Source organism: Lissotriton helveticus, chromosome 5_1 (assembly GCF_964261635.1).
Source record: "Lissotriton helveticus chromosome 5_1, aLisHel1.1, whole genome shotgun sequence".
In the NCBI taxonomy this organism is placed as follows: Eukaryota; Metazoa; Chordata; class Amphibia; order Caudata; family Salamandridae; genus Lissotriton; species Lissotriton helveticus.
In genome coordinates, this window is record NC_136065.1 from 2,085,300,751 (window position 1) to 2,085,319,121 (window position 18,371).

The 18,371-nt window shown below is 43.5% G+C and overlaps 1 protein-coding gene across 2 annotated transcripts in view; it reads right to left on the reverse strand.

The window, feature by feature from the left end:
- The window catches only part of SCAI (suppressor of cancer cell invasion), a 565,718-nt gene that overhangs the window by 124,620 nt on the left and 422,727 nt on the right, over positions 1-18,371 (reverse strand). For both annotated transcript variants that reach the window (XM_078646060.1, XM_078646059.1), the window contains 2 exons: positions 10,368-10,466; positions 7,378-7,474 (listed from right to left, as the gene is read on the reverse strand). In XM_078646060.1, coding sequence (XP_078502186.1) covers positions 7,378-7,474; positions 10,368-10,466 — 196 coding nt within the window. The remainder of the gene's footprint in view (positions 1-7,377; positions 7,475-10,367; positions 10,467-18,371) is intronic.

Here is an 18,371-nt window from a genome sequence, read left to right on the forward strand (position 1 = left end):
AGGGTGGATGCATGTGCGAAATGCTGGATGCATATGTGAAAGGGTGGATGCATGTGTGAAAGGGTGGATGCATGTGCGAAATGGTGTATGCATGTGTGAAAGGGTGGGTGCATGTGTGAAAGGGTGGATGCATGTGCGAAATGGTGTATGCATGTGTGAAAGGGTGGATGCATGTGTGAAAGGGTGGATGCATGTGCGAAAGGGTGGATGCATGTGCGAAAGGGTGGATGCATGTGTGAAAGGGTGGATGCATGTGTAAAAGGGTGGATGCATGTGCGAAATGGTGTATGCATGTGTGAAAGGGTGGATGCATGTGTGAAAGGATGTATGCATGTGCGAAATGGTGTATGCATGTGTGAAAGGGTGGATGCATGTGCGGAAGGGTGGATGCATGTGTGAAAGGGTGGATGCATATGCGAAAGGGTGGATGCATCTGTGAAAGGGTGTATGCATGTGTGAACGGGTGGATGCATGTGCGACAGGGTGGATGCATGTGCGAAATGGTGTATGCATGTGTGAAAGGGTGGATGCATGTGCGAAAGGGTGGATGCATGTGCGAAATGGTGTATGCATGTGTGAATGGGTGGATGCATGTGCGGAAGGGTGGATGCATGTGCGGAAGGGTGGATGCATGTGCGAAAGGGTGTATGCATGTGCGAAATGGTGTATGCATGTGTGAAAGGGTGGATGCATGTGTGAAACGGTGGATGCATGTGTGAAACGGTGGATGCATGTGTGAAAGGGTGGATGCATGTGTGAAAGGATGTATGCATGTGTGAAAGGATGTATGCATGTGCGAAATGGTGTATGCATGTGTGAAAGGGTGGATGCATGTGCGGAAGGGTGGATGCATGTGTGAAAGGGTGGATGCTTATGCGAAAGGGTGGATGCATGTGTGAAAGCATGTATGCATGTGCGAAATGGTGTATGCATGTGTGAACGGGTGGATGCATGTGCAAAATGGTGTATGCATGTGTGAACGGGTGGATGCATGTGCGAAAGGATGTATGCATGTGCGAAATGATGTATGCATGAGTGAAAGGATGTATGCATGTGCGAAAGGATGTATGCATGTGTGAAAGGATGTATGCATGTGCGAAAGGGTGGATGCATGTGTGAAAGGGTGGATGCATGTGTGAAAGGGTGGATGCATGTGCGAAAGGATGTATGCATGTGCGAAATGATGTATGCATGTGTGAAAGGGTGGATGCATGTGTGAAAGGGTGGATGCATGTGTGAAAGGGTGGATGCATGTGTGAAAGGGTGGATGCATGTGTGAAAGGGTGGATGCATGTGTGAAAGGGTGGATGCATGTGTGAAAGGGTGGATGCATGTGTTTAAGGGTGGATGCATGTGCGAACTGCTGTATGCATATGTGAAAGGGTGGATGCATGTGTGAAAGGGTGGATGCATGTGCAAAATGGTGTATGCATGTGTGAAAGGGTGGGTGCATGTGTGAAAGGGTGGATGCATGTGCGAAATGGTGTATGCATGTGTGAAAGGGTGGATGCATGTGTGAAAGGGTGGATGCATGTGCGAAAGGGTGGATGCATGTGCGAAAAGGTGGATGCATGTGCGAAAGGGTGGATGCATGTGTGAAAGGGTGGATGTATGTGTGAAAGGGTGGATGCATGTGTGAAAGGGTGGATGCATGTGAGAAAGGGTGGATGCATGTGTGAAAGGGTGCAGGGGTGGGGAATTCCTATCTCCCGACGCCCGAGACATCTAGATTTCTTAGGAGGGCAAGAGGTTTTAATTAGCATTTTGTCCAAAGGACAAGTAGACAGTTTAATGTTGGTGGGGTCCGCACTTTAATTTCCCCAGAACAGAACAACAGAGATAAAGCAGAGCTCAAAGTTGCAGCCAGCTCCATAAGCTTGTGTGGCCCCCAGGCCCGCCCCTGTTCCTTTTATTTTCTTTGAGCATGAGACAAACATCGTGCTTCTGCAGCTCCAGAGCACTCACAGCACTGTCATGTAAGAGGCTGCCTTATCTGCCTCTTGGCCCCTTGCTCTGACTTGAACTCTATGACCACTGCGTTTTAAACTCTGCTCCACTCTTGGGCCTCATACGGCCCCAAGAGCAGTGCTTTCCCTTCTCATGCACCTCGTGCCCCCCCTTCTTTGCACTTTGCCTTTCCTGTACACTCTATGTTTCACCCGGTGCCTAAACCTGCTAACACCGGCCTCTCTGACAGCCCGGACCTGCTCCCCTTGGCCTCTCGTTTTCTCAGTCATTCAGGGCTTACATTAAAGCTCATAAGTTTCTCCATGAGGCTTTCATGCAGTCCTAAGGCCACCCCCATTTCTGTCCTTGCACTAGGCCTTTCATCTCACTTTGTGCATACACCAGGGGCATTTTGAACACACTGCCATAGCAACTACAGCAGCTGTGGAGTTCTTGATGGGCCTCTTCAGTCTGCAGGTCTGCACACAAAGGCCCATAATGAATTTGAAAGGGGTGGGTGGATGAGTGATAGGGTGGATGAATAGATGCATGGATGAATGAGTGAAAGGGTGGATGGATAGATGCATGGAAGAATAAGTGAGAGGGTGGATGTATAGATGCATGGATGAATAAGTGAAAGGGTGGATGGGTAGATGCATGTATGAATGAGTGAAAGGTTGGATGGATAGGTGCATGGATGAATGGGTGGAGTGAAAGGGTGGATGGATAGATGCATGAATGAATGAGTGAAATGATGGATGTAAGGAAGGATGCGTGAAAGAATGGATGGGCAAAGGTGAAAGGATGGATGGCTGAGTGGATGGATGGGGTGAAAGTGGAGGGATGGGGTGAAAGTGGATGGCTGAGTGAAAGGATGGATGGCTGAATGAAAGGGGGATTAATGGGTGAGAGATAGAGTAGATGAATGGATGGATGGCTGGGTGGATGAATCGGTGGGTGGGTAGGTGGCTAGCTGGGTGGAAGGGTGGATGGATGGGTGGATAGTTGAGTGTAAAGGTGGATGGAGGGATTAGTGTAAAGGTGGATGGAGGGATTAGTGAAAGGGTGGATGGATATATGAGCGAAATGGAAGATGGATGGGGTAAAAGGGTGGATGGATGAGCTAAAGCATAAATGGAGGAAGTGAAAGGGTGGAAGGATATACGAGTGAAAAGGAGGATGGATGTATGAGCAAAAGGATGGATGGAGGGATGAGTGAAAGGGTGGATGAATATGAGCGAAAAGGAGGATGTGTGGGGTGAAAGGATGGATGGATGAGCAAAAGGATGGATGAGTGAAAGGAAGGCGGGATGGATGAGTTTGATAGATAGGTTTGGAGATGGAAGGATAGGTATGAACAGGGGCTTCGTGAACACCCCACTTTAGCAGCTACCGTAGAGGTGGAGCTCTTAATGGGCCTCTTCTGTCTGCAGCTCGACAGACAAAAGGCTCATAATTAATGTGAAAGGGTGGGTGTGAGTGAAAGGATGGATGAATGTGTGGGTGAAAGGATGAGTGAGTGTAAGTGTTGCTGGCTAAATGCATGGATGAATGAGTGACAGGGATGGTTGAGTGACGGGGATAGTGGATGGACAAAGGATGTTATAATGAAGAAAAAGCTGAATGGATGGATGGGTTACAGGGTGTATGGATTAGGGAGCGAAAGGATGGATGAGTGTAAAGGATAAATGGATGAGTGGAAGGATGGATTGATGGATTGGTAGAAGGGTGGGTGGATGGATGAGTGAAAGGATGGATGGATAAGTGAAAGGATGGATGGATAGATGGATGGAGGGAAAGGGTGACTGTATGGATGAGCGAAAGGATGGACAGATGGCTGAAATGGTTAGGTTTGGAGATGGATGGGTGGGTTTGGATATTGATGAGCGGATGGACTGACAAATCAACAGATGGACGAACATATTGGTGAAAGGCTAATGGATGAAAGAATGAATGGATGACCATGTAAAGACGAAATGCTAGATATCAGTGGGTGAAAGGATGAATGGATGGATGCTTAGATGGAAGAGACAGAGCAATTCTAGAGAGGACTCCAGTGACTCTTTTCGCTTGCTTGGTGGCATAAGAGCTTTGGATCAAAGTGGGGGGGTATTTCAATTTTCTGGTTACTCACTTGGCCTGCACTATGCTCCTTTCTCTACCTGGGGATTATCAGGTAGGTGTGGTGCTGTTCGCCAGCACGTTCTTACTAGACAGCCAGTATTTGGTCTCATAAAGGCCTCATTGCCATAGAAATTCCTGGTACTGAACAAAACTACTTTGTAAAAGAGCAGAATGTTGTCACACACAATGAAGCCAGCCGATAGATAGGATGAGAAAGCATTTAAATAAAAACTAAAAGTCTTGGTTAACTCATATTGAGTTAGGGGCTCAAATGTTAAAGAAAGTCACTAAAGTGCACCCAGGATATATGTCCTTATATTAATGCAGATTTACCTTTTTCATGAATTCACATGATTTTCCTTAAGTAGGCCAGGAAACCCTAATTCTAGAAAATATTTGCGAATTGCATTTTAGCATGAGCAAAGATGAATGTACCCCAGTGGAAATCTGAGTGTTTACAAGTCAACTTTTTCTCGAACCACATTTTCCCAGCCCTGGAAGAAACTTTACTTCTGCCGTTGTCAGGGGTAGTAAATTTCCAACCTTTCTCAGTATGGGATAAGATTAGAGAAAAGCTAGTGAAAACCCCCAAAAGTCAAATCCTTTTATAGCATTAGCCAGACATTAACCAGAGAGGCTACTATGAGAGCTCTTCTATATTGAGATGGCTGCTATTATTTTACGGCGCACTATGTGGCACCAAAGGGACAAGTGGATTTTGTTACAGGACAAGTAGATTTATGAAGTGACTTGTCCCTTGGACAAGTACATATTTCATTAAATTCCACACCCCTGAGGGTGGATGCATGTGTGAAAGGGTGGATGAATGTGTGAATGGGTGTATGCATGCAAGGATGTACTCTTCCCTTCCCACTCTGGAATCACCTCGGCAGGACTATATTTTTATGTGTTTTCAGGATGGGAATCTTCCTGACAGAAGTTAAGTGAATATCCACCAACCTAAGAATTTCTGGGAGTTCACCTGCTCTTGCATTTAGACACACTCAGAAAAGCCCACGAAAGTCCACCTAATGCCAAGTTTAGCAGAGATTTCAGATTCAGGATTTGGAATCTATTCTTGCAAATGCTTTTTTAGAGCAGCCAATGTAACTAGAAGTCATAAGAACTTTGTGACTAGGGCGCTGATGAAGAGATCGTTCACTAAGCACAAGTCGTGAACATGGAATCACCACAGCCTTCGAGCATCCTGGCTTCTGCAATCGTGGAAATAACAGGTTTGAGGAAAGATTAAGTGAACTGAAGTCAGAGAGGGGTTGTCCACCCACCCATCACAAGACCACCTGAGAGAAGCACAATGTTTGTGAGTGCTGTTATAGGGTGCGATTCACGCAGGCTTATAGGAACCCTAGATCTTTTGTAACCCACTTGATGCTGGACAAATAAAAAGAAGCTGGGAAGTGAAACAGAATAAAATTCAGAAAACACCCCTCTATCCTGCCCTTTCAGAAACTGATCATCATTAAAGTGTCTGCTATTCCTGCCAAAGCCTCCGATATCCACCCCAGAGCCATGTCAGGAGATTTATAGAAACAAAACAAACAAAATCCACCGGCCCTGGCAGCTCACAGGATAATTAATGTAACAAATAACATGTTACACCCTGGCCCTGACTTCTACTGTGTATTTAATTCTGACAGAGGCTCAGGACGGGAAGGTTTTTCAGGATGATGTGACCTAAACATTACTTTATTACAAGGGTTTACTGTTGCGTTCAGGAGCCAGCAATAAAGAAGACAAACATAAAACGCGGTGCAATTTGAGACCTTGCAGGAATACTGAAAGAGCAAGGCGGGCGGGACTACTTTTTGATACAATATGAGTCAAATAAAAAAAAAACCTCTGTTACAAATGTCAGTGCTTTACCAATGTCAGAGCTACTAGCATTATACGGCAGGGAGGACCAAAATATGCGTCAAAGTTATCTAAATTATGCAGCAAAAAATGCAAATTATGCAAAAAAATGCAAATTATGCAGGACATTTCCTGCCAGCGTTTTTTTAATCTGAGCAAAAAAAACCAATTTTTCTGAGATCTGCGAATTATGTAGCAAACTATACGGCAAATGTGTTAAATCCATAATTAAATGGTAAACAGCGTAGCCACAGAATTGTATTAATCGAGTGGCAGTGATTATGGTCAATTGTTTAATCGACAACTTATTTACGAAAGGTAAACAAAACCTAAACATTCTAATTTCTATTAGTGACTATTGTTAACACACTTCTTTTTCAAGCTAACATCCCAAAGTAAACATCGGCCTCGTAGCTTATGATGTCACCAGAACACCTTGATGGCAATGCTATGCCAGTGTTAACCATTATGTATCATACATATATATATGATCACTTTGGGGCACCCACAAATCCCATTGGTTGCTCTGTCTTTCTTCCTCCCTTCAGAATGGACTTCTTTTTTTTGTTGTTGAAGTCATTTACTCACAAAAGTTTGGGGGTTGAGTTACTGAGACTAGCAAAAAAGGTACGAGTTCCAAAATTTCAGCCTCAGAATTTTACAACTTTATCCTGAAGAAGCTACTTAAAGCGATGGTGGCCGAAACAGCAGGGAGCTGGAGAAGACACTTGCAGCCAGATTCATCAAAACAAAATCGGCTCGCAAAGGGCCAGATTCTGAGAATCTGGCCCTTTGCGTGCGCTATTTTTGCATTTGGGATTCGTCATCCCAAATGCAAAAATCGCAATTCTAGAAATCGCTAAATTGTGATTAATTGCATTTAAGGAATCTCAATTTGAGATTCCTTAAATGCAATTCATGAACCATTTTAAAATTGCGAATTCGCAATCTGGGGCCGCTATTTACCGCGAAGTCTCACTACGTGGTAAATATCAAAAACTTTGAAAAATGCACTAAAGTGCATTTTTCAAAGTTTCATGTTGCGCACACACATGCCCTAAGGGCATGTGTGTGCGCAAAATATGTGCACACATCAATTTCAGGGGTGCAACAGGGTGTCCTTTGGACACCCCTGCACCCTTGAAATCGCAATCTCAATTTGCGAATCGCTAATTGCGATTCGCAAATTGAGATTGTCTTCCCATTCATTCCTATGGGCCCATGGGAATGGGAAGATATTCCTTAATTGCGAGTCGCAATTTGCGAGTCGCAATTAAGGAATTATTAGAAATCGCTATTTTTTAAGTGATTTCTTGATGAATAGCATTTTGCTATTCTTTAATAGCGATTCTGTATTTTTCGCTATTAAGGAATAGCAAAACGTGTTCTTGATGAATCTGGGGGTTGGAGAAGAACTCTAGAGTCAGCATTTACCTTCACAAGTTCCTTCACGATGTCCAGTTTGTTCAGCAGCAAACAGACCACGATAAACCTCGCGTAGTACCGCAGCTTCTTCACAACCAGTTCAGGCCTAGAGTACGAGAAACACAACGGTAAAGAGTCCATTACTGAGAGCATGTGTGGTAAGAGTACCACATGTGTCCTGTCAGTGGTGAAAGTGTATTTGTGTGGCATTGACCTCTGTGCCACTGGCTCCCATAATCCAGTGAGAAGCACATGTGAGAGATCTAAGTCACATACATCCTCAACAGATGAATTTACTAGCAAGTACATTTCTTTTCTTACAGTTAGGTATTGCAAATCCCTGGAAATGTATGCCTTTGCTTATGTTTCCAGGCCCTACAAGTGCATAAAAGGGTTACTGTGAGTACAAAAAAAAAAAAAAGAAATTTAAGACAAGAGCATTGGTAAATCACCTCTCTTACTTTTTTAAATTTTCTAATGCATTGTGCTTTATGTGAGTGTTCAGTAGTTTGTATTACAAGGGAGCAAAAACCCAAGACATGTAAAATAATTACAAATCACAGATGAGCCTTGTAATACACAAATTAAAGAAATCCTCTAAGAAGCACTTCTCCCAGCCTACCTCCCTGCGAAATCATTTTCAGTGATGGAAAAGAAGAGGGTTGGCTGGTCTTGGGCTAAGAGGAGAGAGGCAGAAAAGGACTGAGCAAGTGACAGAAGGCCAGCGGTGCACAGGGCAGTAACTTACTCCACGATGGAGGGTGCGGCGAGGTAGAAAGTATGAGGGTGAAGAGTGACGCCACAGTAGGACCAGAGGTAGGAGAGGATAATAACGTTATTATCATTTTGTTTTTACCTTTTCACTGCCCTAAAAGTAGTGGGGCAACGCTCCTCCGCCTTAGCACAGGAGCCGCCCCTGTCTCCATTGACCCACCTTTGGCTATCACATGTCATTTTGACTCTTTCTTAATGGCCACAAGCCAGGCGAGCACCTTCGTTTTAGCATGTCTGCCTGCCTTCTCCCCCTTTGCCTCCACTGCACTTTATCTTCTGCCTCTGCCCTTGACTTCTTGCCTGCTCCCTCTCCCACAAAGTGCCGGCCATAGAGCCTGCTTGCGCCCGGCCTCCATTATACATAATAGAGAGAGAAGAAAGACTGGGGCAGCAGGTACAATGGTATAGGAATGAACCAGTCACTGATTATAATGCATATAATAAGATTAATAAAACAAACAGAGGTAGGCCTGGGCTCGAGTCACTGGAAATAATGGAAAGATTAGTCCTGCGGCTTGCGTTCCAGCAGCCAGACTTCCTTATCGAAGGCTGGAGTATATGGCATCCGTCTAATCGACTTCCATACCTTTTACTAGTGCAAAATCAGTCATTTCACTGTATTTTCAGTCAGGCATCTGAACGCTGCACATGTACACATCAATTAACACCTGAACTAGACAGGCAACATTAGGTGTGGGAGTACGATAACGAGGTGACTGTTGGTGCGAAGGGGGATCGTGGAGCGGAAATATTTATACTCTCTCGAAATCGAAATACGCGCCGCAGACCACAGAAAGCAAGGCGCTTTCTAGGAACAGGCAAGCTATAGTCTTTCTGAGAAAACACAGTGTGTACTGAGTAAAATCGAATTAATTATTGTTATTTCACATCAACAACATGTTAGTACTTTCTGGAACCTATCATGCTCCAATGAAAGTGCCAGGCAATAAAATACAAGAAGCATCACTATGCCAATAAGCCAGCCCTATGAATGTACTGTCAAGCCAGATCTAAAAATGTATGTAGGTAATGACTGCCCTCGTCCTAGCCATGCTACTGACAGAGAAAAACTACATACATTATCTAGTTATCTAAGACACTTTATAAATAGCATTCCAATATCATGGGTTTGCCCCTGAAAGTTCAAGCTAGGGCAGCTGGATAAATAAACTGATCACAGCGGAGGGCAAGCACTTTTTTGTGGAAGCACACAACATCTGCCCAATCAAAACATGTACTTCTGGCTCCCAACATGTGGGTGGAGCCACAGCCCCTCTCTGGTGATGCTCACATAATGTTCTGGTGACAGCTGCGCTGCCAAGCCAGACCATAAAAAAGACAAACTTTCTCAACAAAAGTCGCATAAAAGTACAAAAAAGATGGGGCAAAACAATGAAAAATCCATTCCTTTTGCCTTTTAAGCATGATAATATTAGGTGAATGTGCTAAAGGCAATTTTTTTGAGTGAGAGCTTCCATGTCCAATGCCCATGCCTCAATCCAGGAGAGCATTTGCCCTCCAGAAATGGTCCTTAGATGAGTCAGGATGATATGCTTAAGATCAAAAATTGGGTGCATGCTCAAGAGGTCAACACATATCCTATGCAGGAATGACAGAGGCAAGAATCCTTTCTTTCATCTGACACACAACAATGACTCACTGCTGATCAACTGTTCAAGGGAAAAAATACAGACAGCACCCAATGACAACCCGGCTTTCCTCCCCTGAGCTATCTGGTCACAGTGGCGTGACCACGGAGCAAAGATTGAGGTGACAGACGCGCGAAGAGTCAAAAACCATACAGCCTTCAAGTTAAGAGAAATGGAAAGGGAATTATTGCTTTCCTGTCTCCTCTTCCAGGCTGCAGTTCATTTCTGCCAGCTTGAGTTATGCTCATGCTCCTTAGTACCAGGGCAGTAATTGCTAGCTACACCGATGACAACCGCTGGTGAGGACAGAGCAGTCGAGCCGCAAGCTTCTCTAGCACCGATCTCCGCCAACAAATCTCCAAGGACTTTGTGTCCTATGTCTATGCGGAGCCTCAAACCTTCATAAACCTTCATTAGTGAGATCATACAGTGATGGGGTCTCCCGAATGGACCATTTTTTAGCACCTTCTTCTTTACAATGAGAAAGTATTGTGGATTATCAGTAACTATCAGCACAAACAGGAGGTAGCAGGTTAAATTAATGTTTGGGTAGACAGTGGAATCGATCAGTCTTACCGGTCTTCTTTATTGACTTGAGAGTAATAAGATCGCTGTCGGATTGCGGAATAGAAGGAGAAGGCCTCGTTCAGGTAACTTGTTTCAGAGGTACGTAAACTGTGGAAGAAACAGAGGAGTAATCACCATTTATGAGAAGAAAACTAGGACACAAGCAGCAAGGAAGGTGTTGTAATGGTTAATTCAGGCTGTAGGTTTGACAGAAGATATGCAAAAAACAATCAAAAAACACTATGGAGGTGCATGTTAGGTACTGAAACAATCAATATAACATATTCAAGGGTAGCTCCTCTCCGACACTATATTTGTTTCTTGCATTGTTTTTCTTTCATTTTTCTTTTCCTGAGTGAACGTTAATCCGTTTTAATCCTATGTACAAAGATATTAAATGTTAATGAAAATAAGAATAAACTCATAAATGCAAGAGGTGTAGTTTCAATAAACTCCTTTGTGTGACTTACTCTACAAATAAGTTTAACTCTACGACCTGGTATACTAGCTAAACCTCGAAAGGTAAGAAAGCACATAGCCAAAACATTTTTAGAAAAAATATATGGTTTCTGAAATGTTCTGCACAAAGTCAATGTTAAAGAGGGGTAAAAAAAGTGTTACATAAGCTCAAATACCCACTTTGCGGATCATTAATGCCCTGCATACATGTGGAATCCAGGGTTCTGATCTCAATATCAATTCCCAAGTGAAGTGGGTAAGACCGTTTTAAGCATTCTGGGCGTGAATGTTAATGTACGTCTTTTGCTGATTATTTTTGGAGAAGTAGAGGAGTTTACCGATGATATTCGAAACCTCCTTTTTAAAATAATTTTTAAAAGAGTTTTATATAGCGCAAACTAGACCCAAAGATATCGGGTATCAGAGAGCTTTACATAGCACCAGTTTCGTTACGCAAGGACACATACATTTTTTCTGGTAGGCACAGGGAGATTAACCCCTTCGCTCCGGGGTGTTTTCCCCCCGCTGTGCAGGGGGGGGCGCACACAGCGCCCCCATGCTGGTGACGAGCTGAGCTCGAAATGAGGCACAGCGGAGCTGCCCTCATGACAAGCTGAGCTTGTCACGGCCGCACCCGTTTTTAGAACGTTCAGCACAGCGGGGTAATTACCCCCGCGTGCGAACGTTCCAACGGCCGTGACGAGCTCAGCTCCTCATGAGTACAGCTCAACTGTACTCCATGACGAGCTGAGCTCGTCACCAGCATGGATGAGGTTAAGTGATTTGCCCAGAATCACAGGATGTTGAGCGTCGTAGCCAAGACTCTAACCTGGTTCCCCAGCTTCGACGTCGACCGCTCTAGCCGTAAGGCTCCATCCTCTCCCTTCTTCTCTTCTATGGTACTTGCGAGAAGAGAAATATGTAGAAACTGGGTGAGTGGTGACTCTAATCCCCAAAATGCAGAATGGCTAGATGCCCTATTCTACAAGTCCAAAATGGATTTATCGGGGAAAGCATCAAAGAAGAAAACGGCTTAGAGATTACTGACGGAGTGACAGGGAAAAAAGTGGGGTGATGAGTAGAAATGCAAAGAGTATATAACTTGTCTAATGATTACACCTGTACAGCTCTCCTGGCTGCGTTTATAATGCTGCTTCAGGAATCTGGCAATATGAGAGAGACGCAGCCTCCTGGGTATTTTGTCTACCCCCATACCTGACCAAGGGCAAGAATAGGAAATAAAGGCTTGGGTGACAGTTATCGGAGTCGGAGGTAAATGAGGACGAAACAATATATATAAATTATCAAGCAGCTGATGCCGCCTTATCCTGATCAAAGAGAAGCCAAACCCACTACTTTGCTACAGAAGTCTCGATTAAAGTTTGCGTTATTCATAGGTCTTCCTTCCAATAACTAAAACAACTTAGGGGGTGTTCCTCTGTGTTCAATTCTTATCTCTTTCTACTTGAGTCTACAGTGAAACACCTTGGTTGTAAGAGGGAGCATGTTGAGGACTGGAAAAGACTGCTTCTTACAAGAACCTTTGGAGAACTTCCACTGCAGAAATTTCACTTAAATGATCTACATGGAATTCATCCGAGCGGCGTTACCAGAATGAGAAGTGCATCTCTTTGACAAGAATACCAAGTAGGGCTGAAGATGCTAAAAAGGACTTTCATCGCCTGCTAGCAATAACCCCATCAAGATTTTTGGATGCCGCGGGTAATAAAGTCATGAAAGATTCCATTGAGGTTACTGCGCTTACCGACATAAATCAGACAATGGCAGAATGAAGGATGGGCAATATATACTTGTTAAGCCATGACCTGTCAATCATTAAGTGTCAAGGGCATAAAACTGAACATTACTTGGCTTAATATTCAATTTTACATTTCCTTTTTTTCATTCCCAGCAGCAAGATTGTAATTTATTAATCCTATGTTTACTTCTGATTGCCAAGCACATTAGAGCATTTGCTCCTGCAATGGGATGGTGAAGGATGGAGTCTCAGGTGACAGGCAGATATGCATACTACATTGCATGGTACCAATATACAAGAACTTTTTACAAGAAAATGTAAGCATTAACATCATAGGGTGGCCAGAATTACAGCACTCATTAAAGACTCATAAAAGTTAGACCAACTCATCTATTATTACATTGATCTAGTCAAATTCAAATTCAAATTTAGCTTTATTCGATTTACATAAGAAATCGTGAAAGCATACAAGACAGTTAATATCATACATTTTTAAAAGGTTTCCACGTTAAAAAATTTGAAAAAGTTTATAAAGAATCTATAAAACATTTTCCATGTATAAGAGGTCAGCAATGAACATGTACTCGAAAAGTCTCAAGTTTAAAGAAATTCTAGCGAATCTAAACATGTTAGGCTTACACCATTGAATTCCTGTATTTTATCACTGACATTAAAAAGCGAGAAACAACAAAGATTACATGTACCTCATCTAGCAATAGTAACTTCAGATAGGCAGATTTACATGTTCTTATGCCCCAGGATTTAAGAAGGGGTAAGAGGAATAATTTCCTCGGGGCAGAGTAAAATTTACAAAAGAACATTATATGAATGTTACTTTGCGAAGAATGGTCATCGCATGGGCAAAGTAAATTCGCCGAAGTCCAATCGTTGTGTTTTGGAAGAGTGACCATTCGGAAGAAGGTACCTAAACGCAGCCTTGTAAGAAGCATACGTGGATATGGTACAGTTTCGGTCCTGAGATACTTTTGTAAACCTTCAATAGGGGTAATTTTTTGATACAACAGGGTAGAACTCTTATGTTTCTCGGTGTTCCATCTGGCACTTTCCAGTTGTGTGATTAAAAGTTTTTTAAGAGCTGGCCTGGACAAATTTTCTAAGGACTCTGGAGTGTCATAATATTCAGGGTGACCAATTTCAGAGAACATCAGCTGGACATGTCGTAACCACTTGATTTTGGGTGCACCATCCAAATTTTTACAGTTCATGATGAGTTCTCTATTAAGTTGGCATTCCATAGTGGTCCAGATTTTGTGCCATAGCAAACACGGTGATAACTTTATAGTGTCGCTAAGGTATTTGATGCCAGTCTCAATGTGGGTGGAAAAAGTCGAAGTGGATTTGCTCACACCTAGTAAATAACGGATAAAAAGATTTTCACAGGTTTGTAGTGAGGACACGTTTTCAAAGCCCCATAGGCCTGCTCCATAAGTGACTGTCGCTATACACTTAGCTTGATAGATCTGTAACATCTCGGCAGTTGGTTTTCCCCCAATTTTTACTGCGAAAGTTCGCAGGGCCCCAATGGCGCGACTAAAGGCAAGTTTCCTGGCAGATACTGCATGTTTCCAACCTCCTTTTCTATCAAAAACGACACCTAGGTAGCAAAAGGTGTCTGTGCACTCAATTCTTTGCTCGTCCAAATATATCGAACATTGTGGCCTTTTGTATTTTTGGGTGCATGCCATGGAGAAGGTTTTAGAAATGTTCACTTTCAAATTTCGCTTCCCCATATAGAAAGAGAATTCAGTTACTGCTCTCTGCAACCCTACCTTCGTCCTAGACATAATTGCCGCGTCATCGGCATATAAAAGAATGGGTACAGGCCTACCATTAATTGCTGGATAGTCACTCGGAATATTTATTAAGTGCTCTGCAATAGAGTTTATATAGAAACAGAATACGAGTGGCGCAAGTATGCAACCTTGCCTAACCCCTCTATTTATGGGAAATTTCTGTGTGCATTGACCCTGGGACCCGAACCTCACTCTAGCTCCGGCATCTCTATATAGTTCTTTTATAAATATGATAATGGTGGGATCCACCCCGATAAGTTCCAATGTTGACCAGAGCTGAAGGTGGTCCACGCAATCGAATGCTGTACTGAGGTCAACAAAGGTAACAAACAGGTCCCCTTTTTTGGCCTCGGTGTATTTGGAGATCAATAGGGACAGGTTAAGGCATTGTTCCTGGGTACCCATTCCCTTACGGAACCCATATTGGGTTTCGGAAATAACCTTTTTCTCTGTCTCCCAGTATTGAATTCTCTTAAGGACGATCCTTCCTGCGATTTTCATAAGACCGTCCAATAAAGATATGGGACGGTAGCAAGCAGGATCGTCCCTATTCCCCTTTTTAAAAATGGGCACTACAATTGCATCTGACCAGGTGTTAATTAAGCCACATTTGTTTCCCATATTTAAAACATTAGTTAAGAGGGGGGCCCAAAAATCGAGGTTTGTTTTGTAAACATCCACAGGGGTGAAGTCAGGGCCAGGAGCTTTCCCTGATGGGCTTTCCCTGATGGCATTTTCCACTTCTAGTGCAGTAAAAACCAAGTCAATTGGATAGGGGGATACTGGGGGGTCAATTGACTGGTGATCATAAAATGTGTTATTCAAAGATAAGGGTTCATTTTGTTGGATCTGAGTAACCCCCTGGCTATTTGAATAAAGTTTGCCGTAATGTTCTACCCAGAGGTCTGCCGTGATTGCTACATCTATGGAATTTTCGCTCGCTTTTATGTTATATACCGATCTTATAACTTTCCAAAAGAGGTTAGCGTCCTTATTCCTTGCGGCTTCCCCCAGAGCTTCCCAGGCCTCCCTTTTCATTGTGGCCTTGCGATGATTAATTTCCCTTTTATACTCTCGTCTGGCCTTGGAGATGTGCACCCTGTCTTTTGGAGTAGCATTTAAAACTTTCTTCAATTTCTTCAGGGCAGCTGTGCAGCTAGAATCGAACCACCCACGTGTATGTTTCTCATTCTTTTTATGGCTCCTCGTTAGCGTGTCTTTGATGTAACGCTGAATGTTAGCGAAAGCTGCCATAATCGCCTTTGGATCCATATCCTCTTCTAAACAGACAAGTATGTCTGTAAAGCAAGATGATATGAGGCTATGGAAGAAGGTTAAAGGATTCATTTTCTCCCACTTTATCACATAGCCGTTTATTTGTGTTAAAGTGACCTCCAGTGGATACAGCGGCCCACTAGATTCCTTTGCTTTCTCCTCTGTGATCATTACCCCAAAAGAAATTGGATAATGATCGCTCATTGGATCGTCCCCAATCTCCCAGAAAGTTATAAAATTGGGTTTGATGGGGGATGCTAGTGCAAAGTCAATTATGGTTTCACAGCCTCTGCCATTATATGTTGGGGCAAAGGGAACTGGGGGGGAACAAGCCTGATTAATAAAAGTGAGATCAAAAGAGAAGATAATGCTGTTGAGGAGGGACCCCAGCTTAGTGTGTGAGAAATGGAAAGGGCCATCCTCCTCACGGTCCGTAAGGCCGCACAAACCTGACTCGGAAAATGGGCAGATGGCACAGTTAAAGTCTCCCACCCATAGAACTAAGTGGTCCCCCATGTTTTGATCTCTCACTTTATGAATGTGGTGTGACATTTTATTCAAGGTCTGTTCCATTTCATTTACTGGCATATTATTATAAAAATTTACCAATATCACCTTTTGTGTGGTGCCCCATTTAAATGAAAGAATTTGAAAGTATTGGTGGGAATGGAAGTCATATACCTTTATGTCTCCCACGTTCGATATATATATGCACAGGCCCCCTTTGTTTCGACCCTGGGGAGAGGGAACAGCGGGTGAATGAAATGTTCGATACCCCAAAATATGACTTTCCTCAACAAGCCAAGTTTCTTGCAGGCATAGAACGCCATGCTTCTGTATAATCTCCAACCAGGGTTTATGGGTGATCTTATTACCCAGGCCTGCTACATTCCAAGATAGCAGTGAATGGTTTGAGTCGCTGTTTTTCTGCGGTGGTTGGTCTACATTTCCCTTTGCGTCAGTCGAGGCTACGGAGTGTACCGTCTCTAGATGTTGTGTGGCGCACACAGCAAGGGGACAGTGGACTGGGCATAGTTCTTCTACACCCCGGGAATCATGATTTTTATTTTTATTTACAGATGGATAATTGTCAGTGTTGCTGGCCTTGGTTGAAAGATTTATAGTGCTCGACCGGGGTGAAAGCTCAAGCATTCCCAGTCAATCCACCTGATCTAGTCAATTTCTGACCTCTGACACCCATCAGGCCAACAGGACTCCCTGCCTTTTAACAAATTATGAAGAGAACAAAATAATTATAGCAATATAAAAAAAAGAAGGCTCCCTGTTTTCTGTGTTACTGATTTTTACAGATTAATAAGGCAGAAAACATTTATTTTCCTGCCTCATTTATTTTTTAATGTGGATAAAAACTGAAATTCATGTTCTTTTTTTCAGCGATTCTAAATCCTGTCAGTCATGACTACCGAGCCAATAGCTGTGCAGATTGACAAGTAAAGGGGTTAAAAAGAAATACATTTTAGTAATGATGCGTAAACAGCAGTAAACATGCACAAGATTGATATGAATGTGTGCATGTTTTCACATTGATGTACGGTTTTATCATCAACGCGAAGCAAAGTTTCTACTAATGACCAGATTCCTTCCCCAATGAAGATGCAACCTTCCCAGACTTTAATCTTCGTGGCTTGCCCTTCCACAGAACAATGTTTGCTGGACGGAGTGCTGAAACCGGAACCAGGATGCTTGTTTATGGTCCAGGGAAGACATGGCTTGGCAATTCGGGCTGGACTGTTCCCATGAGGCACAGGGTCAAGACTGATTTGCATATAGGGGGATCTGAACTGGGGTGGCGAAGTGAGCTAAAGAATGATGATGGGTTCAAACCAGATCTGTGACTGGGGGTGAGTGTCTGAAAAGTTTCAGCCCTCCATCCATCTTCTCCTTGTGTTTGCTTTGTTTGCCCTAAGTTGGCAGGGTATGCCCAGATGTGGGTCCCTTGCTCACTTTGCCACTGGATTCAAGCTAGCATGGCTGATGAGGGGTGCTACCACGAAACCGGTCCGAGGACGCTTGTTTCCTGTCCAGGGAAGACTTGGCTTGGCAGTTCGGGTTGGACTGTTCCCATGAGGCACAGGGTCAAGACTGATTTGCATATAGCGGGGTCTGAACAGGGGTGGCGAAGTGAGCTAAAGAATGATGATGGATTCAACCCAGATCTGTGACTGGGGGAGAGTGTCTGAAAAGTTTCAGCACTCCGTCCATCATCGCCTTGTGTTTGCAGTTTGGGAACAAACAGGGACTACCGAGAATAAAACAGAATACAAAACTAATGAAAGAAAAAAATAAGAATACAAAGAAATGAGACAATCAGAAAACTGCAGTGAAAACATGTTCTCTCAAAACAGGAGGCGTGAATGCTGAGCAGTCAGTAAATAATTGAGGCCCTTGTGTATTGAAGTATTTGCTCGAGTCGCTGGAAAATCAATTATGGTTGACAATTGCCCCCATAATGCTCTGGCTATCTGGTTTCCTCCTGCTCGTGGCGTGGTTGGTTGACATTTCGGGGGCGTAGACTTATTTAGCAATTTGCACAGATTGGCCCGATCGTGATACGGCCTCAAAATTCCAGTGTAAATTTCACACCTTCTAATTTGCAATAGCATGAGGTACGTAAATTGGCATGTGCACCACTTGCGCCGCTGTAATCCGACTTGAGCACCTTGTAGTGGGGAATAACGTCCTTAC